Source organism: Achroia grisella, unplaced genomic scaffold (genome assembly GCF_030625045.1).
Source record: "Achroia grisella isolate CSIRO2021 unplaced genomic scaffold, CSIRO_AGI_Agris_v1 utg1240, whole genome shotgun sequence".
Classification (NCBI taxonomy): Eukaryota; Metazoa; Arthropoda; class Insecta; order Lepidoptera; family Pyralidae; genus Achroia; species Achroia grisella.
In genome coordinates this window covers 725,732-753,541 of record NW_026712603.1, presented here as the reverse complement: position 1 = coordinate 753,541, position 27,810 = coordinate 725,732, and the positions used below count along the sequence as shown (strand labels likewise).

Sequence of the window (27,810 nt, the reverse complement as noted above, 5' to 3'; positions counted from 1 at the left end):
ATATAAGCAGATTCTGTAAGGGTCATGTCTTCATTAACATCTAGTACTGTACCCAAAATCGTTCACAAATAAATCAATTATTAATATTTTATTATTATACAATGACATTGATGAGTGAAATGAAATGAAAATTAGTAGTATTATAGCAAACAAAAGCAACTGTATATAGAATAGTACTAATATTATAGATAATAAATAGATGCACGAGTTGCAATAGATAAGGTTATTAACAATACAAAATTGAGCGATATATATTCATGACAAAAAACTCATTTTTTAATTTTTGTAACTTATATATTAACTATGGTTTGTTAACATGTCAACGAAAGTGCCAGCAACATGCACATATTAGTGCTAGATTTCGGATTAGTTCATCCTTCATCAGGAAAAATATCTTTAAAAATTCTGAATGAGTTCATAATATTAGCAACGGTTAATTGAGACATCGTATTTGAGCAACTCTTTCTCCTTACCAAAACCCTTGTCTTTAACGTACTTATTGAGTTATTATATTTTAATTGGTGAAATACAAAAAGTTTTACAAAACCTATATCTTTAACTTAGGTTTTTTATATGAAATATAATTCCAACCTATCATAGAATCACAATAAATCATAGAAATATTCTTAGTGAGTTTGTTTACTGGTTTAAAATAACACTACGAATAATAACTCAACCACCACCACAGCAAGCGATTAAAGTTCAAAGACAATATCGTCAACAAGTTAAGTATTCTTATGCAACAGTTAGAAGACGCTGGAATGGTAACACTTGAGGCCACTAGTGTTATATAAGGAACATCCATGTAAATATAATTGTATATATATATACCATCTGGTGGGTCATCAGCTCATTTACCATTCCATTTATAAGGTAAAAGATGTATCTGTATGTAGGTGTGTACCGTGTAGGGACTGGCCGAGCGTGAGGGGGCTGGGGGCGCGGGGCGGCGCGGCGGGCGGGGGCCCGGCCGGCGACTGCTTGCTCCCCGCGGACCCTACTCCGCTCTGCACACACAACGGACTCCGTTTACTCACCCACACACGCATCATCTCATGCGCCATTCCAATACATTCGTTTCATTATTCGTCTCATTCTGCATTGCTCGATTCTATACCATACTGATTTTTTTAATATAAACAATTCGTATGTCATTTTCTATTCTAAATTGAACATTATTGTTTTAAATTATTTTGTAATACTAATAAGTTTATATAATTCATCAAAGACTCTAAGTATAAATATTGTTTTTGGATTTCAATTTGTCTCTAATAATAACAGAAAGAGAATACATTTAATACGACAATAATTGCATTTACATATTTTAATTATTTTTAATTCATTAAATATTTTATTCATGATAAAAAATATAGTATAGACTATATTTTCTATAAAAAAAATCTCACGGAAACTGCTATAACGGATTCGCGGAGTATTATAATTTAGTAACTAAGCTTCTATTGATATTTAAATAATGATTATTGTAATGTGTTGCAATATAAAGCGATGATGGTCAACCATAAATGAAGGTATTACAATATGCAAATGGGACGAACAATGAATGTTATTTTATATCACAATTCACATTTATACACACACACATATATGTGTATATTATACATAAATAACAATCACGAGATACACAAACATTTAAAAAGTATAATTAATTTACTACTAATGATTCATTACCAAAATATTTATTTTATTAAATTTAAGTCAAAGTACAACTTATGATAAAAATAAGTAATCTTAACATTCTTAAGAAGTAGATAGATCCTTAATATGATAGTATTTCAATTGATAATATTTCATTACTTTGACACAATTCTATGTTTTGACAATAGCAGTATAATCACTAAGGTCCTTTGAATATGTCTATTTCACGTTACGTTATTAGAAAATTATCATTTCAGATTGTATATAAAATCTTATACAAATAAATACTATAATTTATTGGTTAGTGTAATTTATATAAAAAGCCACATATTATTGACAGACTACCTACAATAAATGTGCCCAAGTTTAAGATGATATAAGTAACTTGGTGTGAATACCGGCCTCGTCTAATTGAAAGAGGGTTCGCAATTATTGTGTGAGCCGTGGTTCGAACCCCTAGCAATGCCCTCAGACAAAACTCATATCCACCAGGCATGAATTGGTCTTCGGCCGCTCCGCCGTCCAATTGAAACGGGGATCGAAATTACGGACTGACTCGAGATTCAAACTCCTAACGGTGCCCTCAGAGTGAACTAGTATCGAGTTGGCTTTCAGCGGCTCCACACGTCCTTCCTTCGGTTTGTTGTGCCAACTGCACTCGCCCCCTATCGTTCGGTGAACTGCGGCCGACAGCATTAGAGCAGTCCGAAACAAAAAGGTTCGAGTACTGACCTTATCGTGCTTGGTGCGGGTGGAGTGCGTGGCGGCGGTGGGCGCGGCAGAGGGCGCGGGGGTGGGGGTGGGGGTGGGGGCGGCGGCGGCGGCGGGGAGGGGCGCGGGGGCGACGTAGTTCCCGGGGAACACGCCCCCGCGCTGCGACCTCTCCGACGTGCCCTTGTACCAGCCGTCGCGGCATCGCTCCGTCACCATGTACACGGCTGGAATCGTAAGCGATCATTATGTTTTATTTTCCAACCCAATGGATCCTAAAAGCATTTAAAAAGACATTGTTTAGTTATACTTGTACTTTAGTACACATTATTAACATAGTCAAATGGCTTTAGCACTAATAATTCACTTTACTAGCTGAATATGTCTGCTAGTGACCACCAACCCAGTCGAAACAATGAGAGCGTAGGTGTCAAGGATGGGTGGATGTTTGTTACTCATTCCGCAAAATTATTGGACGTATTTCAGCTGAAATTATTTACGCTATAAATTTTTATACAAATTCACACGAGCTAGGCCGTGGGATACAGCAACTCAAAAACTATGCATGCAGTCTAAATCATTGGTGATCACATACAGCTAAACGTGTACAATTAAAAAAAACAATTATGTTTGTCCTTAACAACTGGATAAGAACAAAAATAGAATTTTTATATAAGCAACTTTAAAATATTAAAAAATTAATAATCCTTTTTTCACATAGACACATAAAAAGATATAAACTTTTAACAAAAATTTCGGGAGGTTAGAATACAAAAAAAATTATTCAGTTATTTTAGAGAAAGAAATAAGATTATCTATTATTGAGAGAAAGTAAATATTAAGATTCATCTAACCTCCTTTCTTCAACTCGAGCTCGTCCGATTTTTGTGGTTTGTAAGGATAGAGAGCGATGTATGGAGCCGGCAACGGCCGCTCGTCGCTACGAGAGCGGCGCCGTCGTCTCTCCCGCTCTCTCTCAGGTCTATCTCGATCTCTCTCAGGCCTGTCTCGTTCCCTCTCAGGCCTGTCTCGATCCCGTTCAGGCTTGTCTCGTTCTCTCTCTGGCCTGGATCGTTCTCGCTCCGGTGCGTGGTCTAGTAAACTAGTGGCTAGGATTTCGGCTGAGTGCCTGTTGATACGATAGGGTATATATAGGCTATTATATACAATACAATGTGAGTACATTATATTATATATAATAGCAAAGAAGTTAATGATCCTTGTAACACAAGTTTCAAAATTGTGTGTTCGGTATTAAGTATTAAAAAAATGTTACCTTTCTATATAGTTTGGAGTTAACTTTTCTTATTATCTATCAAAAATTACGTATCGTAATATAAAAAGATATATGAAAATCACCAAAGGTATAAATCAAAATCAGTTTTCCGATTCGACATCAAAGAGATCATGTATATGTCTGAACTTGATTATTGTTATAAACTACGATAAAGTCACTCACCGATTTTGAGTGTGATTTCCCTGTAAATGTGAGGACGGAGTCAGACTGTGCCTCTTATCTCTATTGTGATGATGATCCCTGTGACTCCTCGGCACCATATAACCCCCGTCTTTTGCGTGTGACGGCGACAGCGCTGCCTGAAGTCCTAATCCAAACGTTAACAACGAATCCGGACCGCTCGACCGTAAAACGTTCTTCGACGACGAAGGCGTATCAAGTCTTGACGGCTCATTATTGATTGCAATCTCTTGACTCTCGCCTTGATTTTGCGATGAACTACTCGCAGCAGAAACATTCAATTTAGGACTCTCTGATGGTAAACTGACATTAAGTGATGTATTAGTAGCGGTAGAGCTCTCATTCAAGCTGAGCACTCCCATTGAAGTGTTCAGTGATTCTTGCTCGTTTGTTTCTTCTTGGTTGGAAGCTACCACTGTGGGGTTAGGTTCGGTGTTGTTATCGGGCGAACTCGGCAGACTGGGTTCGGCGCTTTCACACGAACTGGTATTAGGAGTGGTGGTCGAACTGACCCCGAGTGAAGGCGTGTTCATGCTGGAACTCGAGTCCGAACTGAGGTTATTGGCATTGAAGTTAGCCACCGAGACTGGAAAGTGTTCATGTGTCCGAACATTTTGATACGTCGTCTCCATTTTGGGCACCGGAGTGGCATTGTAACTGTCGTATTTGACTCTCAATCTGTCGTAACTCTCCGGTATTCGTGATACGCTTTGTAGGCCCATCGTACCTTGGTTTTTTATATGCATATTATTAAAATGGATTAGGTCTAACGTGTGTTTAGTTTGAGTAGGCTCAACTATATTTCTCGGTACCGCTGTTGTTGTAACCAGTCCTCCATGGGAGACGGTTATTTGCTGGTTCACGGGCTGAGGAATTAGGATTTGTGATGGTAAAGGCTGCCCATAGTTTGGATGTGATTGGCTCATAGTCGCCATATTCTGGTAATTTCCTTGTGCAGTTAATGGAGTAGACATTGACATTTGCTGGTAGCGATGTGAATGCTACAATAGAGAAAATTGATACAATAAGTAGTTTATTTGTGCATAAAGGATATCAATTGGTTGTTACACGGTGCTATTATGAAAAAGTTTTTTTTTACGACTTATCTGAGAATAATAAATTATTCATAAAAGGTTCTTAGAATTTGTATGCAAATATGTTCTATTTTCCAAATGTGTATATTTTCCAAAGTTATAGATAATAAGACACTTTGTGTTGCTTTTACATCCTACTACTACCTAGATGAACTAAATACCTAATAAAACCCACCTGTCTTGCTTTATAACATTATTGCACATAATAAAGAAATGAAAACGGATTAATTAAAAACAATGTGCTGTGATTTCTTTATGGACTATTTACTTTACCTGCGTATGATGTCGGTGGTCCGAGTGGCCAGCTCTAGTGTGCTCCGGCAGCGGCGGTACGGGACGATTCAATGGCGTGCTGAAATTTGATACACATCTTATTAATATTATATATGCGAAAGTTTGCGAGTATGAATGGACGTTTGTTTTTACGCAAAGCTACTGAATGGATTTTGATGAAACTTTATAGTACTATAGTTTATATATTAGAACAACAGATAGGCTATAAATTACATGTGGGTGCAACCGCGGGCTCAGCTAGTTTATTATAATTTCATAAAAGCTATTATTATATTGGAACCATTACCCCATACTACTCTTCTCATTGCGATAAAAAAATCTGATAAGTTAAGACCACAATTAACTTATTGGAAATACATTGGAATAAACATTTCTGTAATTCTACAACTCTACAAATCTCTCTTTTTCTAAATTTCTAATTTTCATTTTTTTATAGCAGTCCCTTTCGTTCCTTCAAACTTTCCATGGATATGTATGTTGTTAAATAAACCAATTGGCAGGTAAACATTAGAAGCAATCAAAAATCTTTTCAACAATTGCAATTAACATTTTTCTAAATACCTGTTCATGAGTTGCCTGGCCGGCTGGTTGAGTTCTACAAATGCTATAGGGAATATTCCGACGCGCTGCTCCAACTTGCCCTCGGCCCAGTTCTCGTCGACGCGACGATGCACCGTTATTATTGCACCTACAATGAGAATATGATAAATGATTAAAACGAAATATATTGAATTTAACTTTAACTTATAAAATAAAGGAAACCTAAGTTACTCCTTATGTAACCATCGGTCCAACCATTTCAAAGATTACCGGAACAAACACCAATTTTTGTCTGTCAGTCTGTCTAGAGACAGTGTCAGACAGACAAAAATTGTAAAAGAAAATATTTTGGTGTATGTACTGTATTTATATTTATATGTAGTAAAAACTACTACTTACATATAAATACAGACACTCCAATTTTATTTATACGTATAGATTAATAAGTACCTTTGTCAAAAGCAAGACAACCCTCCTCGTCAGGTGCAGACATGCGGAAGTCGTACAACGCTTTACATAGCGCTGTAGGAACGGGTAGTGGTATTACAACCTGAAATTATAGTTAAAGTATTAAATTACATATAGTTACATTAATTAACTTTGCATGCCAGTTTCTGTTGAAGCATGTTCCCAAGAAATCATGTTACATATCATATAAACGACCTTTGAACTAAAATAATCAGTAGTGGTGGTCAGGGGCCTCTTAAACCTAAAACCGGGATACAAGTCACACATTGTGACACAAGATTGCCATTGGGGTAGGCAAGATTTAAATGCTAAAAGACTCCTTGTCTTTTAGCATTTAACGGGTTTAAAGGTTGATGAATGTAGAGCAGACAACTTTTTACAGTCTACCTCTTGTATGCTGCTCTTAGAGTTAACACCTTAGAATTATTGTAAGATCTCACCTGGACATAAGTGATAGGAAACATTCCCGTCCTGCCTGATGATTCGCCCTGATACCAGAACGCGTCCAATTTCTTCTGCAATAGTATCGTCTCCCCTTTCTTGAACGAGAGGTCACTGCAATAGGTCATAAAATATTCAAAATTTATACATCCTACATGACATTGTAATGATACTTAAGAATATTTATTAAAAAAATAATTATTTAAGAAAAAGAATCGCGTTTTTTTATTTTCGTCATAAATGTTCGAATAGTTTCGGAACAAGTGTTAACTCAGTGAAAAATTAAAAAACAGGTGTAGCAGAAAATAAAAAGAAAAAAATAGAATTAATATACTTATCAAAATGGCTTCTCCGGCTTTTTAAACATCATTACTTATTGATCAACGTTCGACTTTCAAAAATTTGTTGGATATAATATCTTAACCGGCCTTTTCCACTTTGTCAAACCCAGTTCACGTAAAAAAAAGAGTCTAACGATGAAATACATACCCTGGCTCCTTTGATATAAAGTCGTATATAGCGCGACCGTGTGGAGGAAGTTGCTTGCCGTCAGTGCGGGCCACTTGACCACCTTGCTGAATTTGAGTCTGAAGTCGTGCAAAAAAACATTTCATGTGATAAATATATAGAAACTTCTTTGTAGAATAAACTTTTCTTCCTTGTTTCTTCTTTTTTTCCTTGTAAAGAATAAACTCCACAAATTAACTATTTTTTAACAATCTTCATTCAAACCTACATCATTATGGAGTATTACTCACATATTGAAAAATATATATGAAGAAAACTGTATAATATAGCTTATATTATAAAGTTTTATTTATCTTTATTAGATAGAAGCCAGCGCAGCTGTTCAGCAAAAACATGTAAGTACCATGTTCTATGTAGGTATACTTCTATGTAGGTTCTACTACATAGTATATTCCTATATTTACCTCTATTTATATTATTACACACTTAACATTGTTTATTGAACGTTATACCAGGAGTTAATATTGACACCACTAAACATATGGTATATGATACCCTCATTGTATGTACATACACTATCATGCTTTTGTACCTACATTTAGTTGGACATATTCACCTGCAAAAGTACAGCTCGACTATTTTTTTTTATATTTTCCCTATAGTTCATATTGACGCTTCCAAACATATGATATACAATGATAGCATTATTGTATCTACATACATTATCATCATGATTATACCCGCAAGATTACAGCTCACATAGTTTTTTTTTTTTTTCAATATATTTCCTGGACTTCGTGTTGACGCCACTAAACAAATGGTGTAAAAATTATGATGGCATCATTGTATGTTCATACATTATCAGCATGCTTTTATACTCCTACATTTAATTTTATGTACTGCAAATGTACAGCCCGAATAGTTTTTTTTTTATATTTTCCCTATAGTTCATATCGACACTACTAAAACACATGTGTAAGATAATTATAGCATCTTTGTATGTACATACAGTATCATTTGACGACCTCGGTGGTCTAGCGGTCTAGCATACCGCTTTATGACCGATGGTCGCGGGTTCGATTCCTCGCACGGCACAATCATTTGTATTCATGAGTATGATTGTTTGTAACGGTCTGGGTATTTTCTATGTATAATATGTATGTATTTACAAAAAAAAAAAATATCTATGTATATGTATCAGTTATCTAGTACCCATAACACAAGCTTTAGATAGATGGCGCTGTGTGAATTCTCCTGATATTATTATTATTATCATTATTTATTTTTTCTCAGCTTTTGCTGGTTTTCTCCACACTTACGGGCCGAAACCAAGTAAGTGCAGAGTGTGTGTATGTGTGTATGTATATGTATTATTATTATTATAATACTACCTTCTATTATTTGACATATTCACCTGCAAATGTCCAGCTCGCTGACCCCGCTGGCTGGGACCACTCTTCCGGGGCGCATTCTTCATGCCCTCGAGGATCCTCATGAGGAGCACGTTGGGCGGTAGCTCCTCCACCTTCACGTCGACCAGGATTCTGCATTCCGGACATCTTAGCTCTTTGTGCGACTCTACTATGACCTGGAAAGAAATACAACCGAATTTTTAATAAATAAATGTAGGTACTTCCTTATAAACTATATAATATTGTAATATTACAAAGACGTAACAGTTGTAAGTTGGATGTTCATGGTAACGATATTGCAAAAATTTTAGTAGCTTTTCTCAATTATTATTTAGCTCATCAGGGGTAAATTCTATTTGAAAAAAACTATAGGATTATACTGTCCGTCAATGTGTTAATAAAGTTTTGTAAATTATTAATTATTAATTGGGTTGTTGATGTAACAGATTGTGCACCGCTGTTTTAAGGTAAAAATAACATTAACTATAGTAATTCAATAAATTACTAATATTCCACACATATACTGACACATTAATTTTACATGCCTCATGAGGTAAACTATAATAGGATCTGATATTATGTTAATTATAGCTGTAGTAATTTATGTAGGTTATTAAACTCCCGTAATTAAATCTGTTTCTGTTTCTGTTAAATCTGACCTAATGATCTACTGCTTTGTACAATAATAACTTCATGTATCTAAAGCTGCAGTAGCAGGCTACTACCAGATTTGGCACTGCGTTTAATAATAACTTCATGTATCTAAAGCTGCACTTCTACCAGATTTGGGTGGGAAGGGGGAGAGACAAGAGCGGTGAAGGTGAGTGTTGATGTACATCGGTATGGGGGCCCCTTAAACCTACACCCATATTAAAAATCCCGGGAACTGCTCGGAGTCCCCTCTCTGCCATGCGATGTACCCAGCTCCCGGACGGTGAATCCATAGAATGCTAAGTTCGTCTCTCTCAATTGTAACTGTTGGGGTATTCGCCTGCGCTGACGATATACTTTGACTAAGATGATAGGATGTGAATGACGTCAGGTCAAGTGACGGATTCAACAGGAATTAGGCACTATGGTTCCCAGTGCGAGGGATGAGGGGGATGAGGAGGGGGCTAGGGGGTGTTATAAACCCCCCAGTAGATTGTTAGCGATGTGGCCGCTAATCCCCATTAAGTCTGATTGTATGTGCGTTTATCTCAGAAATGGTCTAACCCATTTAGGTGCGGGTGTGACTAATATATTGCGGTAAGATTCATGATAAAATAGGTTCAATCCAAAACAATCGACTATAAACAAAAAAGTGAGTTATAAATTATTATTATTTCGAATACCATGGTTTTACTAGTATAGAACCTATACTATTAAAACCGTGGTATCTATCTATACTATAGATATAAGATTTTATAATAAATATACAATACAATTTATACTGAATATCTAATATATTGGGGTGGTTCCCCGCAATTCTGAAACCGTTAGAAGTGGCGCAGAGATTCACATTTAGATAAAATATATCAGTCCTCAATCGTCAACTTTATACAATTCTCTGACTATAAACAAAAAACGAAAATCGTGAGTTATAAATTATTATTTTTTTCCCTTTTTGGGAATTTGTACAACAATATTAACAAGAAGCTTCATATATATCCTAAAAGCAAAATAAAATGCAAAAAATTGTTATTAAAGTGGTTATTAACCCTATCGTATGAGGATACCGAAGGTTTGTTGTCTGTTCTGGGGTGATAGATTAAGCTAATCTTATATATTTGTTTGATTTGTTACTTTGGTGGGATGGACAAGAGATTTTCGGTAGTATCTAAATTCCTTACACACACTCACAGTCATTTCACACACACACACACACACACACACACACACACACACACACATACACACATATCATTAACTATATTATATACCGCAACTAGCGACACATTATACAACTTTACCTCACAAAAACATTTATTAGATTTAGTAAATACCAGATTTTATAATAAATATACACAAGGAATACAATTTAAATACATACTTTTGTTACTTTGTCAATATCTTAAAGATTATTATTATTATTATTATTATCTTCTAATATATAAAATTCTCGTGTAACTGTCTTTCACTTTAACCAATTTATATTTTTTTGTATATTTCGACATTACATACATACTTACAATCCGTTTTTCATTTCATTCATAATTTCCATCCTTCTACCATCAATCCCCATTTCTAATACCGAATTTAAATTATATGGCAAAATGACGTTTCCCGAGTCAGCTACTACTAATATATAGAATAAACAACAAAACCAAAATGAGATTGCTAGAGAACACAGAGTTCTCAATTTTAAACAAATTTTATGAATAAATAAAAACCTTTTTACTGTTTATTTTCTACTACCCGCCCCGGATCCGTGTGTACATGTATTATACATATACCTAAACCTTCCTCTTGGGGGGAAAGGGGATTGTTTGTAATGTGGATTGATTATCTTATTTCCAGCAATGTACTATGTCAGGTTGACCTCCACGCGGTTCCTCCTGGAAACTGTGAATTTGTCACGATGGGCTAACTGACCTGACCTGATGCTCATCTTATCATCCTCCACTGGTGCCCCGCCAGCGTAAACCGTTAGCGCAGGAGGGTGCACCATTCCATTATCATCAAAAAAAAACCTTCCTCTTGAATCACTCTACCTATTGCTAAAAACAGCTTTAAAATCCGTTGCGTAGTTGATACTCTAAGCGAACATACAGCGAAAGCGACTTCATTTTATACTATGTAAAGATTTACATTACCCATAATTTCATCACGTTATCACATTATGATGTATATTAATGTGGTACTAATTTTAACACATTGTATCGATAACATCTTTATAAAGACATGTAATTCACATGGACACGATAATGTGCATCACGTGTTTTATAACTAGATGACTAATGCTAGTGAATGCATGTCTGTATTATAAAAAAATTATTCAATGTTAGGGATGGTCCATATTGTTCAATGTGTTAAGTCTTCAATATCATCTGTATGTCGGTCAGCGTATAAAAACTACATATGTGCGGTTAAAAAAACTAAAAGTTTATATTTTATTATAAATATCGAATGTCGATGTTTCTAAACTATTAGACATTAGATACTATTAGATACCCTACTAGAGCCACAAAAATCCAGAACACCCATAAGGAACATCGTTGATCGATATTAGACAAACATCGACGTCTTATTCGATATTTATATTAACATACATTCTTATGTATGTTATTATAAATTTAATTTTTATTTAAACTCTTACAAAACACACAGAATTACACTTATACAAATTTAGAAAATACATAGATCGATAGAAATATGTTACTTACATCAATATTTCTCTATCGTACATCCCTATTCAATATTTTATTTTTACATTCATGTTTTTATTAGAGACAGTAATAATAACAACATGTGTCATATGAAAGAGGCAAATGACTATTTTTAATCACATAAGGGAACACTAATTTCATACCCAAGGGCAGTGAGTGAGTGAGTATGCGGTATGCGATATTTTTAGGGTTTTGAATCAAAAAGGTAAAGACCGCTTGTGCTGGTTACGTACACTAATTTCGACCTGACATTTTGAAGTGATATATACATTACTAGCTTTTGCCCGCGGCTTTGCTCGCGGTAATTTATCCCCTTAGGGGTGGAATTTATCAAAATCTTTTTGCCTAATGCCTACGTAATAGTAGCTTTACGCATGCAAAGTCTCAGCCCGATCGGTTTAAAATTTACAAAGATTCATACAAACATTCATCCCCTATTTTATCAAAAGATAAGAATTAATAAGAAATAGTCAAAATCCTTTCTTAGTGGATGCCTACGTCATAACATCTACCTGCATGCCAAATTTCAGCCGGATCCGTCCCGTGGTTTGGGCTGTGCTTTAATAGATCACTATGTCAGTCACCTTTGAGTTATATATATTTAGATATCACTTCAAAATGTTAATAACTATATATTATATATATACATAAATAAATTTGTATTCATAAGTACAATTGTTTGTATCGGTCTGGGTATTTTCTATGTATATTATGTAGGTATTTATAAAAAAATATGTAAATATATCAATTGTCTAGTACATCTGTGTTAGCAGTTGTCTAGTGACCTGTGTTATTGTCCAGGGTTATGTGCTTCTTTTTATTTAGTACTTTACTTATATTATGATCGATTTTTATCGATCACAATATAAGTAAAGTTGTGGTTTGCCGATATTTCACCGTAGAATCTGTTAAAGACATGTAGTTAGTTATACTGTGTATATCGATATATACATATGTATAAATAAAAATAAGAATTTTTAGATAGACAGATAGAGTAAGAACTCTAACTGAATAATCAACATATACTTTCAATTAAGAAAAATAAATACTGCAAGAAAGTTTAATGTTTGTTGGTAACACTTCACTGTACTATAAATCTTAAGGCTACAGAGATAAAGTTGTTAGGAAATGAATTAGTACAATACAATGGCGGACTTATCCCAATAGAGGAGGATTACTTCTAGTCAATATTTGGATGACAGAGGATTTGTGGATTAACAATAATAATAACAATATCTCAGGACGATTCACACGGCGCTAACTAGTCCCAAGCTAAGTAGAACTTGTGTTACTGGACAACTGATATAAAAACGTAAATACTTTTCTTTTTGTAAATAGGTACATATAAAACAACCAGACCGGTACAAACAATCATACTGATGAACAACATTTGTAATGTTTGTACCGCGTGAGGAATCGAACCTACGACGTTGTATTAAACTAAACAAACGCGGCCGTCATTGATGGAGACAAAGCTGTGTGAGATTTACTATGTAGATATAACTATAAAAGACTGTATTTAAAAAACAAAAAACGGTCACACTCTACGCCTATTTTTAATTGCGCACCGCTATCAGAAATTTCAAACTATCAAACAAATATAGATTAAAAAATATATAGTAGAAATAATTTTAGAGCATATTCAATGTAACAAGGTTAGCCAAGTTACAAACAAATATAGGAATTTGAAATTTAATCTTCACAATCGTTGTGGTTAATTGTATAATTAATTTGGCCTACGTAATGCGACGAACGCCTTTAATTGGAGTTAACGAGAATATTAGTAACGTCTGTGGCGAGCTGTATATGGAATTGACTCATACAGAGTACCGATAAGGAAAACAGTAGACGTTATCAATTCCTGGGCTTTATCCCAGTATTTGGTACTAGCTCTGACCCACGCAACTCCGTCTGCGGCATATATTCCACGTTTGCATCATTTTATTGCAGTTCCGCTCCTATTTGGCCATAGGATGACATTAAGCAGCTTTAGCTTGAATATTCAACACTAAAAGAGCCCTCAAAATCAGATTTGATCGGGCGTACTCGCCGTGAGTGAATGAGAGAGAAAATATTTTTTATACAAACTATAAATCATACAAATCGAAAGAAAGTGTCCACCAATGATGCGCATTATCTTATCGTAATTTTAATACAGATAATATATATACAATTCGTTTGTGAGTCAAGGTGAATATATCGCGATATACATGCATAAATAGCACGTATACGGGTACATAAAGATAAAGATAAAAATCCTCTCAATATTCATATATAAAGACAGCATTATACCTAGACTAAGATCTAACTAGCTACTTTCGCAGTTATAGTCTCTATTACTAACAATTCCTTCCCCTTTATGGGGACTATTGACCTCGTTGCTTGTAAATTACCCTATCGCGTCGACTCTCCACGCAAAGCTACCATTGAGACTTTCTGATGAATTTGCCACAATCTGAGTAACCTATCAGATCGTCCTCGAAGTAGAACCATCTGGTAATCATCGAGATAAATTTATTTGCTAATTGACATCACTTCATGCTCATCTTATCCATAGCACAGGTGTAATACCTAGTTTCGGTTATCAGGGTTCTTATATGTATTGCGTAAGTTTCTGCCATTTGATTATCTAGCTAACTAACTTCGACTGTTATATATTGCTCCTTTTTAATGTTGTTGCAATGCGGTGGTTATCACCTCATCATTGTAGTGTTATATATGATATGATGAGGTGTCGCTACATAATATATTTGTATATTGTAGTATGTAAGTAGTAAGTATAGAGGTAAAATAAGTGTACTATGTATTGTACATTAGTGTTTCTTCGGTAATGCGCTACATGGCTTATTAGTAACGCGTACATTCGGCGCAGAAACGGGATGTAGACTTAACTTTACACTCAACTTAAATCTATGTTTCCTGGTAACTAAATAGGTAAACTAATGGTGCATTATTATTATTGTTATTATTATCATCTACCATTGGCCGTCATAACAGATAAATTAAGAAAACACCGTTGCAAGATCTTTTCATGACGCTCTCAGTGACAGGATTCAGATTTAGATCGGCTTACTTTTGAAGGTCTTCGTTTATCACACAAGAGGAACAATATAATCCTAGTTGTTTATTATATATTTATTTATTTACAAATAAATAACATTAAGTGAACGTCTGTTTAAAATGGGACTAGATGATGTTTTGTCTATTATCCTTAGACTTGTATCCGTTGAGAGAAACATGAAGGTATGCATTTAATATTTAACTAGCTTTTGCCCGTAGCTTCGCGTTAATTTATCCCCTTAGGGGTAGAATTTATCAAAATCCTTTCTTAGGGGATGCCTACGTCATAGTAGCTTTATGCATGCAAATCATCCCGATCGATTTAAAATTGACAAAGTTTTATACAAACTTTGTTCTGTTCTGGGTTCATCAATCATCAACACAATCCATAAATGTCACACAAATTTCGTGATTTTTGACCCCTCCTGTCCTTGTCACAGATAGTCACATTTATGTGACTACCCCCTATCGTTAGTGTGACGTCACATTATTTTAAAATTTGAACTAATTTTATTAATAATAAAAATTACTAGTCTACTAGTTAGATATATTAGATTTTTAAAAGTTACATCACATTAGTTCCACTCCCTAACGTATGTAGTTAATATTTGGATGGCTCCATATTTATATTTGTTAGTTCGCAATGTATATGTAGAAATTATTACAATATGTATTCAGGCATTATGCACGCAAAGAAATGATAAGGCTACAGTGATATGCAATTTAATTAATGAGATAAGAATTATGTATTACGTATATACCTACTGAAAATATCTTTCATGGAAATCTGTATCGTTAACATATTTGGAACATGTATCGATAGATACTCCTTAAACACCAAAGGATCTAAACAAATAGTAATTGATAAAAAGTAGACTTAAATTTAGATTCAAATTCTTTATTTGTGAAGTACAGGTTAAGAAGGTCTTAAAATCTATACATATAATTATTTTAGAAAAGTAAAGTTAAATTCCACGCGGAGGAAATCGCGGGAACAGAACTGTCTTCTGCAATTACGCGTACAAAGATGATTACGCGAAATGTATTATAGCAGGATTATATAATATATACAAACTGAAGCGTAAAGATATTATGCATTAACTAAAGAACCTATATAAATAAAACTATTGTGTCGATTTTAACTTTAATAATAATGATTTTAAGACCGTTTGTAGGTATATATGTACATATATGGACTCCAGAGCAAATTAAACTTTAAGTTAATGTGTGGATATTTTAAAAACTTTTTCTATATATTTCATTTCTTATATTCCTGACGCATACTCTATACGCCCTACGTGGGTAAAGCAAGTGATCGAAAATTCTTTTTCAAGCAATAAACACCAGTAACTCAAGAGTTTATAAATTAGAACCAAGGTTCTAATTTATAAAAACACGTCTAAATTGATGTATTCAATATTGGTTCTTATCAAAGCATGTTAATTAACAGACGTACTATAATAGCAACCTTAATCGGGCTCGACTGTTATTGATAACGTGATAAAATATATTTATAAAGTAATCTACTTTTATATTTGCTTAAGTAAAGTTAAGTGAGGAAACATAAAAATCGTTTTCTTTCTATTATCATCTGTATAAACGAACAGACACTACCACAAACACCACATTATCATATGACACCAGTGATGCCATTCGTGTGTTGACATTCTGGAGGCCTAAGAAGTTATGCTCCTCCGATACCAATGCTTGTATCTCGATTCTCAACCGAAACAGCTTACAAAGCAAGCTGCTTGGCGGCTGAGGTAAGTGAGACTAAGGTGACCCACACAGATGACTTTTTAGAAAGTCTATCTCTATATTTAAACAATATTTAAATAAATTAATATCTCAGGACAATTCACACAGCAGTAACTAGTCCCAAGCTAAGCAGCGCTTGTGTTATGGATACTAGACAACTAATATAAATACTTAGATATTATTTTATAAATATATACATAATATACATATAATAAACACAGACTAATATAAATGTATTTATTTAAGATAAGATAAATCTTGCACGGTACAAACTCGAAATGTTTGCATCATGCGAGTTATCGAAGTATTTTGGAATTAGAAGAAGAATCAAGAATAGAAAATCCTTTATTCCAATAAACAACGTTTGAGTAGTCACAGTTATCCTTCGCTTAATCTACCGCCCATTCGGAAAGCAGTCTCATCACAAGAAGAATGAGAAAGAAACTTGCATGTTGCTCTTTTAAATAATCGTTTTAGCTTTATATTACATTGCAGTAGAGTTGCAGTTACATGTCTAAGTTTTATGCTTCTCAATTGGAAATGTCAAATGTTCCATATACAGGGTTAAGTCGGCCTATTCCCGTTAAGAGCGTATACTTTACAAAAAAATAATAAGAATTTAAAATGTTAGTTCGGTTAGATTTTGGATAGGGTGTATCATAGTGAAATCAGTCAGAAATTATGTAAACTATACGCCCTTAGGAATAGGTCGACATAACCAGTAACGCTATGTATATATACATTTCAATACTCCAGACATAAATTGTTAGCAAGTGCCTTGCTTAACAATGTGCAGTTACAAGGTATCAGACGCCGCGCCGATGCGATTTTTGGTCGGATACTGTTATTATCAGTAAAATATAAATAATTTTATCTCAACCTTCGTATGAACTTATTGTTCTGGACCAACAAGTTTATTTGAAGGTTGACTTGTGATAAACCGAAAATAACTAACTGTGTTATGACAATGGAATGGCAAACAAGCGAAAATAACTAACTGTGTTGTCATGACAATTTTTGTTTATATAATGGCAAACAAGATAGTAAGCTGACCGTTTAATGTTGTTTATATAATGTAAATGACAATCCGTTCAACTGATAGTAAATGACAATCTTTACCTATGTACATGACCAGCACAACGGACATTACGTTGTCATATGTCACTCGAGGTACACCTGATGGGTTGCCATTTTTGTTTATATAATGGCAATGGCAAACAAACTGACCGTTCAACTAATAGTAAATGACAATCTTTACCTATGTCCATGACCAGCACAACGGACATTACGTTGTCATGTGTTACTCGTGGTATATCTAATGCGATGACAGGTGAGTCACGTTGTCTGTCTGTCGGTCTGTAATCAAATCTTGTAAGTTAAATTTGATCCACTTCCCGGTTTCCGATTGAGCCGAAATTTTGCATGCATGTATAAATCGGATGACAATGCAATATTATTATGACATAGTGCAGATCTGATGATGGAGCTGGAAGGTAGTTATATGAACTCCGTAATTAAACGACGCATCCCCATCGAGTTTGGGCTCGTTTGATTCGTCTTGACGGTTCCTGGGGAACCGCGTGGAGGTCAACCTGACATTGTACATTGTGCTAGCAATCATCATAAGATCATCAGTCTACATTACTAACAATTCTATTTCCCCCAGTATAACGTATTTAATGATGGCCTTCAACTGTGTATATACCATCGAAGAACATTTTAATTAAAAATTTCAAGCCAATTAAATCGAGTTTCTTGGTTTTAAATGTAACCAAGAAGTCCAATTAAATATTGAAAAGTGTTGTTCTTTCTACTGAGTCAACTCAACTTACGTAATAAACATCAGTACATACGTAATTTGTCAGTAGCTCCAATGTCTCGGTATAACACAGACTGTTATACCAAAATAAACACAATGTACATACATGCACAAGACCACGCGACAACCAACGCCCTCGTAAGGCCGCTCTATTTTTGATACTCTTTCTTATATGCCAGGGTTGTACCTTTTACCATTTTATATTCATATTCAGATGTTTTAATGTACAGACATCACTTAATTTTTTCACACTGTACAGTTTTATTACGACCGCCTAGGTGATCTAGCAAACCGCTTTACCGATGGTCGCAGTTTCAATTCCTCGCACGGTAAAAATATTTATATAAATAAGTATCATCGTTTGTCCAGTGTATTATTATATTTTAAATTTATTTCACTGTAACTGAATATGAAATTCTGCAATTATTATTAATAAATAATATTATCTTTTCTTTTTATAAATAACCCTATTAATTCATCGCTAGTCCCAAGCTAAGCAGAGCTTGTGTTACGGGTACTAGACAACTGATATAAATACTTAGATATTTGTTTTTTTTAATACATACATAATACACATAGAAAACACCCAGACCAGTACAAATAAACACACTCATGAATACAAATATTTGCACCGTGCGAGGAACTGAACCCGCGACCATCGGATTTAAAGCGGTGTGGTAAACCGCTAGACCACCGAGGACGTCAAATTTTTATTTATTTACTCTTTATTACACCAGAAGTAAATTAAAAAGAACATAAACAGAAGTAATAAGGTACAAAAGGCGGTCTTATCTCATTAGCAATATACAATATTTGGGTAGAGGAGAGACGATAGAAAATTGTATATACAAGTTTATACAAATTAAAAAAAAACCCATGACGCTGCAAAATGACTATACAGGACTGCACAGGACACTTCAAAAACTAGGACATCTCCTGGGAAAAACAGGACTGTTGGCGACTCTACACTTACTTGACATTTATCAAATTTCGCCCAATTTACAAAAACTTTAAGCTTATTACCTAAATATTACATTTGTATAAAGGTTAAAAGTAGTTTAAAGAAGGCAGCCCTCGATCTTAAATTAATTTTAAATACCAGCTCAGTAAGTGGGCCAATTATTGATCCATACGACGTCGGCACGATTGCTGAATCATATTCGTTTCATTCACATACCTACTGACTTCTTACATGTCAAATACTTCAACTCCCTTCGGAAACCTCTAGAAATACTTTCAAATAAAAAAAAAATATTTATATTATATTAATTAACTAAATGGGTTATTATATATTACACAACTAACTGACCCGACGAACGTACGTAATAAGTAAAAACATTTACTACTAAAAATCAAACTCAAGATCATCGGTAATAAGGCACAGCGACTTGATCGCCACCACCTGGGGGGAGATGTCAGATCGACCTCCACGCGGTTCCCCCTGGAAACCATCGTGATACATTCCCGGTAAATTTGTCGCGTTGGGCTAATAAATAGCGCAGGAGGGTGCACCATTCCATTATCATCCTTTAAAAAAAATCGCCACCACCTCAAGTACACTACTAGGCCACCACTTCAAGTAAGTAATTGAAAACCGATTTAATAAGTAATTTTAATATTTCTAAGCATTCGTTAACAAAATAATAAATAAATGATTTATTTTCTAATACTTTAGTGATCGTATTTAATCTAATCTCATCTCAGTACTCTAACAGTATATTATATATTTTATAAGTTATATTTTTATTTAGCTTGAAATCCAAACCCTGCTGTTTCTCAAGAATCAATTTTGAGACCTTTAAAAGATTTATAACGAAAAGTTATAAGACAACACAATAGTATATTTACGTTATCTGTTACCATGCACCATAGAGAAAAACAAATCATAAAAAAATATAAAATCAAGTTCCATATAAACTTTACTGTTCAATGTTAAAATTTAGACATCCATTAATGATTAATTAACTAAATTTGTTAGTAAACATGTTATTTATAAACCCCTCCCTAACCATCGGTTATTTCGGAGTCGTCTGAGCCATGCCGCGAGGGTGCTGGGTTTTATCTCGAAGTTATGGTCGTCTTATTTGTCCAATAAGTAAACTAAACAAGAAATAGCATATTTTTAACAGTTTTAAATTGTATTTTTGTAAAGTTTTCTATCGAATTAGGTGTTATTTTATGGAAGTCCATTTCACTCCTTATTGACTTATATTGTAGTGGAATTAAACAAAATAATATAAATTAAGTAGTGTATTTATATGCTAATAAAACATGCCGTAAGACAAAGTTATCGATTTTGCTAACATGTTTTAGTACCTGATAGTTCTATATTGTGTATAAGGGTTAAAATGTACTTATAGAAAATACTTCAATTAATAAGCTATACAAACTGTAATGGAATGACAAATAAACACATATACAAACAAAAAATATGTATATATATACATTATAACTTATTTACAATTAATTTATTTTCTTAACACCTATTTATTTACATGTTTATAAAAAAAAAAGTTAAAAATCGTTTTTTTTTATATAAACATTTAAGGAGAAACATTATGTCTAGACAATAACTAATCACAGGATACACAAAACATTCGCAAATTGGAAAGGTAGCTCAATTGGTGACAGAAGGGTTAGCACTGACCCCTACGAAATATAAACACATCACTACATCTTTAATAAGGCTGTATGTCCCCTACCCCTCTGTAATTCTACAATAACTAATTAAACTCGATGATTTTTTTAGGATAAGGCAATTAACAACAACGTTTCATACTAGTCAGATTTTCTTTAAATAATTTGTTACAGAATTACACCAATTTAAAAAAAAAGACCTATATCGAGCTCATTCACACGCACAATAAAATACAGTATAAAATATTACAAGACTTTGGATTTACAATTAATTTCCAGAATAACAAAAAAGATAGGTAGCTTTATTTTTACATGAATACGAGAGAAACGTAAATATTTACGGGAAATTTATGATTTTAAGTATTCCTATCGCACTTGGGTGAAGGGAGACAAGGTCTCTGAATAGGGACATAACGAATACTGAAAAATACCTACATCGTAATTTTATTGCGTAGACAAACATTTAACATAGTCCAATAGTATTAGCTATTACCGACACGTCACCGCGCTTGATCATTGGTATGTATCCAGAAATATCTAATCGCTAATACAATGTCTTTAATGAATCATCTAGATATATATAATAGATAAGCAACAATAGAATACAATTATTCGGTATTTTTACATATAACCGGAATGAAATCAAACAACTGACGGCCAACCTGAACGTATGTGTAACCATCTTCTAGAGCAGTGATTGCCAAAGTGGTCTATATCGACCCCAGGGATCTATGACAAACGCAAGGGGTCTACTACAGCGGTCATCTAGTTGTTTTTACTTTATGTTTTTAACACTAAACTGTACAATTAGAAATTTACAAAAAATCAGTACCAGGTAAGAATGGGGTGTCTACCCAAAACCGAAAATATGGCAACGGGTCTACGACACAAAAATGTTTGGGTACCTCTAGAGGATAAGTGATTCTTAGTAATCTGACCTGTAACTAATTACACCATCGCTAACAATGTACTTAGTCAAGTTAACCTCCCTGCAAACCATAGTGAAAAATAGCTGCTGAATTTGTCACGATGGGCCAACTGACATTACCTCATGCACATCTTATCATCCTCCACTGGTGACCTGGCAGCGTAAACCGTTAGCCAGACGGGTGACCCATTCCATTATAATAAATAAAAAAAAATAACCCAAGATATTTCACACAGCGTCATCTAATCCAAAACTAAACAGAGCCTGTGTTATTGTAGTAGATAACTGATATAAATACTTACGTACACTTTTTTTGTAAATTAATAATGTACATATTATCCTTAGCTCTATATACTCGTATATATGAACAACATTGTTCCGGATTTTATTACGTTTACAAAGTCTCAGACGAAAAACGATTGTCAGATGGCAATCGGCGACATTCTTATTCATCTGCTTCTTCCTTATCCCATTTTTTGGGGTCGGCGTAGTATTTTTTTCTCTTCCATTCATCCCATCATTTTTTCGTAGTCATCTCGTTATTTACTCCCTTTCTTAACATATCATCTTTCACACAGTCCCATTCCTTTTTCCTCTACTCTTATAACCATCCACATTCATATGTAACACCTTCCTATAAATAGGAATCAAGATAATATCTTCATTCCTATTCATATATCAGTAACATTCTTATTATATGTATAAATATAATAGTAATATGTACAGAACAGAACAGAGTTCTCTGGCGTAGATATACAGGGAGACCCGACTGGAAACATGGGTCGAACAGAGAGATATATTCGTAATAAGTATTAAAACTATCTAGTCAGCCTATACACCAGAATCTGCGACCGAGAAATTCAATGACATCTCAATATACCATTTAACAATACGTTATTGTCTGACATGTCATATAGGTATTATTGTACGGGTACGCTATCTGAAGAGATTCGATAATGTTCTTGAAATTCGCACAAAGCGAATTCTCTAACGCACCGCCTGGACCGCGCCTCAGTGTTTCAATCCAAAATGTGTATCGGCAAACAAAATCTGACGGCCTCGGTGGTCTAGCGGTTTAGCACACTGCTTTACTTCCGATGGTCATGGGTTCGATTTCTCACACGACACAAACATTTGTATTAATGAGTATGATTGCTTGTACCGGCCTTAGTATTTTCTTTGTATTTACAAAAAAAGTTTATCTGTGTATTTATAGCAGTTTTCTAGTATCCATAACACAAGTTCTGCTTAGCTGGAGAATATATCAATGTAGGACTATTCAAAAGCGCTTGTAATGAGTTTATATGAATAAAGATTATTTCTATTTCTAAAATAGATGGCGTTGTGTTAATTGTCCTGAGAGATTATTATTATTTACTTTTAATAAAAATATTATCAACCAGGTTCTGCCCGCGACCTTAATTGATCAAGATAAAATCTTTAAGAGAACATAAATATCAATATAAGTTAAACCAAGACAACCAACCTATAGAAATATATGAGAATCTCTTTGATATAGGTCTATACATAACTTGCTCTATGACGTGATTTCTTCTGTTATATTATATGAATATTTGTGCCGTGCCAAGTGAGATGACTGCATCAAGATCAGAATGGAAGCTGACCTCAATTAATGGCCTGAAAGATGATGGATGAATATGTAGACTATACTTACATATACCCACGCACGCGTCACACAGACAGATATTAGAACAGAGATGACTACATAATGTTTATCCATGATATCAAATCAAATCAAATAAAAATCATTTATTCTTGTTGGACATTTTAGCCGCCGATGAACGTCATTTTTTTATTAATAATTTTTCCTACCGTCCAGTTTAGTATACAGAAGAATATAATTCAATTCAGGAGAACTGGCAAGAAAGTCATCTGTTTTTATTTTTTTTAGTTTGTTTACATTGTGTATTAACTAACTAACTAACTATAATTCAACATCAACAGTACAGTGAGGTTTCAGAGGTTTTTCCTCTGAGTTATCCGCATGAACTATCCTGCCGACGTATTCACTAGAGACTACAGCATAAAGTTTTTAAAACTTCTATCCTATTATATATATTCTATTTTAAGGTTTCTTAAGAGTCAAAAGACACGCACATTACTCCCCTGGTGTTTCAGTATATAAACGTCTACTACGTTAACTGTTTTCCATCAGATAGCCCAAAACTAACATTAGTTTGACACTATAGTGGTATGTATATTTTTATAGTACAAAATGAAGTCGTATCTGCTGTTTGTTTGCTTAGATCTTTTGAAGTCCGCAAAGGATTTTAATGCAGTTTTATGCAATAGATAGTTATTCAAGTGGATGGTTTATATTTATAATACACGTACACCCGTACGAAGCCGGGCGGGTAGCTAGTATATTATAAAAGAAACCATCCATAAATGGAAAATTGTGAAAGCAAATACATAATGGAAAAACGGACAAATCAATTTCTTAGAAAGCACATAATTACATAAACCAAATTGGCGACATTCTGAATAGACACCCAATTAAGAAAACGTACTCGAAATCAATGTAACTTTTACAATATCACAAACGATTTCTACAATTAACTGCCTATATCGAAAGGAAAACGGTATGTCCGTAAAATACAGGAAAATTGAGATATAAATTCACGACTGTTATACGAGATGGGGAGGTCGGAGTTAAATTTGCAAGGGGCAAATGCCCATACATTATCATCATTTCAGCCTGTATCTATTCACTGTTAGATATAGGCATTTCCTAATGCCTTCACCATGTGCGATCTTCCACCCTCCTCATCCATCCACTCCCCTTCAGCTTCTTAATATCAAGGGTACATCTCGCATACAGCAAAATTAGAACAAATCCGAAGTACTTTCGGTCTTTAAGGAATAATTTATTTTTTTATTTCAAATCTTATCAATTTGAAAACAGTAAAAAGATAGAAAAATTAACAAACACATAAGCCACTTCGCGTCATTTGTACGCTTTTAAAAAATAATAGGTATTTGAATATTAATAAAACCCTATAGAAACATCTTGCTAGTCGGTAATCAAAGACTTCATTTCATATTCAATGTTGAATCCATATACATAAAGGCTTTCCACATTAATTAGGGAACGATATAAATATGGGACTATATTCAACACGCGTCAAGAGCGACTTAGTTGATATATAGAAACACAACTGTAAAACTATTCTGTAAGCATCACTTACGAATTCGAAAGCGGAATTCGTGGTGAGATTCTACATTGGTATTCTGTAAAACTCGATAGATAGATAGATATATCGTTTATTTGTTTGTTGCTAATCACACACAACATGTTCATAAAAATAGATAATACATAATACAACATAAGATTTACAAGTTTGTGTTATTATGTGTGATCTGTAGTAATACAAAAAGGTCGAAGCTCAGCGTGGAACATTGTTCAGGGAACAAAACACTGATTTTCAGCTTCAACCCATTCGAGAGTACGTGAAAATAATAATTAAAATAAATATAAAATAAAAAGAGCAATATTATTGGTGACTGTCTGTTCGGTGTGTGTCACACGCTCGAGAACGGGATGGAGGTAAAACAGGCAATAGTGATTTTTTTTAGAAATAAAGGCAAACTCGATAGCTCAGTAGGATCTTTATATTTGACAAGAATAAAGTACCTTGAGTGAAGTGATGAGTGAAATGTGATGATAAACACTTACAGAATACAAATACTGGTATCGAATTTCAACAACCACGAGACTTTCCAATTCATTTCTGTTCATTCACATAAGGTTACCAAAACACACACACAGGGTTGCCAACCGTACGAGATGAGAGGTCTACGTGATTATAATAATAATAACCCAGCAAAAAGGCTGAGAAAGCGAAACACAATAATAATAATAATAATACTACTCTCAGGACAATTGACACAGCGCCATCTAGATCCAAGTTAAGCTAGCTAAAGCTTGTGATATGGGTATTAGATAACTGATACAAATACATTGATATTTTTTTCCTCAATACAAACATATTATACATAGAAAACACCCAGACCGACACAAGCAATCATACTCATGAATAGAAATGTTTGTGCCGTGCGAGGAATAGAATCCGCGACGATCGGAAGTAAAGTGGTTAAAGCACTACACCACCGAGGCCGACAAATCACCTTAGTCTCACCTATTTCAGCCGCCAACCAGTTTGCTTTGTAGTATGTTTTAGTTGTAGCCAATTATGACGTGATATGATGACATGATAAACATGATGCTGTCAATGTATACGACCTACGTTTGCCACTTATCATCAGGCGTAACTCCTTGATAGTCAGTTGGTTTGCCGTCACAATTACATAAAGAAAAGAATACATAACGTAATATTGAATAGTACAACCTTGCTCAAGAATTGAGCTATCAAATGCAAAAATCTGATAGATTATATCAGAGATAAGATTTTAAAAATTATATTAAATTTTCCACTTCACTTATTGGTAACTAGCTCTACACGCGACTTCGTCCGTGTGGAATTAAACTGTATTTTTCAAAAAAAATTAGCCTAAGTTACTCCTTATTACATTAGCTACCTGCCAAAAAAAGTCCCGTCAAAATCGGTCCAGCCATTTCAGAAATTAGCCGGAACAAACAGACAGACAGACAAAAATTGCAAAAAATGTTATTTTGGTGTATGTACCGTATATATTCAAATGCATGTAGTAAAAAACGGTTATTTCAATATTACAAGCAGACACTCCAATTTTATTTATATGTGTAGATGTATAGATGACGAATGAACTTCAGTCTTCGACTTTGTACACCCTATACAACCTACCCTGTTATATAAATATTAATATAGATATATAATATACTTATTATTGGTAATACAATCTTCCATACAAAGTTGAAACACCTATGATAACAAAGGATCAAAGACCCAGAACATCTAAAAATTAGTATTTATTTTCGGAACCAGTCTAGACTAGCGGAGATCGTCCAAAACTGAATAAATTAAATGCTAGAAACTTGTTATTTTTTTGAGTTTTCTGCTCTTTTGCGTTTATGAAGCTATAGAGTTACATTAAAAATAAACTACACAGTGTTGAGGTAAATATAAGATAAATATATATATATATATAAATATAAGATAAATAACAGACTTAAGTATAGAAGTAACTAACAGGCTTATTTATAGAAATGTCTTAATAAACTTTACTATTAAACTGTATCGTTTTTGACCCCCGACGCAAAAAAAGGCGTGTTATAAGTTTGACATGTCTGTACGTCTGTCTGTCTAACTCCTAAACGAATGGACCGTTTATGATACTGATTTTTTTGTATGCAAGCTGGAGATCGATACAGAATTTCTTTTTAAAAAAGGTAAGACTTATTAGTTTCTTTTGACTCGGAAGTTACGTATAATTAAAAAATTTGTAAGTATTATATTTTAACATAAATGCGAGTGACAAAAATTTGCTATTTTTAGAATGTATACTACGTTTCCACAATGAAATATATTTTTTGCAATATGCAAATGTTAACCGAAAATAGAGATGGACTGTGTTAAAATTGATATGGTAAGAAAGGGAGTAAATAATGAGATGACTGCCAACAGGGATGACTGGAAGGAAAAAGCATATTACCCGGACCACAAATAAATGGGATAAAGAAGAAGCAGAATATGTATGTATATACCTACTTATATTCAT

General features: G+C 34.0%; 1 protein-coding gene across 1 annotated transcript in view; it reads right to left on the bottom strand.

The window, feature by feature from the left end:
• The window catches only part of LOC131854576 (E3 ubiquitin-protein ligase SH3RF1), a 47,672-nt gene that overhangs the window by 7,534 nt on the left and 12,328 nt on the right, over positions 1-27,810 (bottom strand). The window contains exons 3-12 of the mRNA XM_059205692.1: positions 8,564-8,737; positions 7,171-7,268; positions 6,681-6,795; positions 6,223-6,322; positions 5,794-5,920; positions 5,212-5,290; positions 3,827-4,845; positions 3,222-3,496; positions 2,389-2,594; positions 905-1,007 (exon numbers count right to left, since the gene is read on the bottom strand). Coding sequence (XP_059061675.1) covers positions 905-1,007; positions 2,389-2,594; positions 3,222-3,496; positions 3,827-4,845; positions 5,212-5,290; positions 5,794-5,920; positions 6,223-6,322; positions 6,681-6,795; positions 7,171-7,268; positions 8,564-8,737 — 2,296 coding nt within the window. The remainder of the gene's footprint in view (positions 1-904; positions 1,008-2,388; positions 2,595-3,221; positions 3,497-3,826; positions 4,846-5,211; positions 5,291-5,793; positions 5,921-6,222; positions 6,323-6,680; positions 6,796-7,170; positions 7,269-8,563; positions 8,738-27,810) is intronic.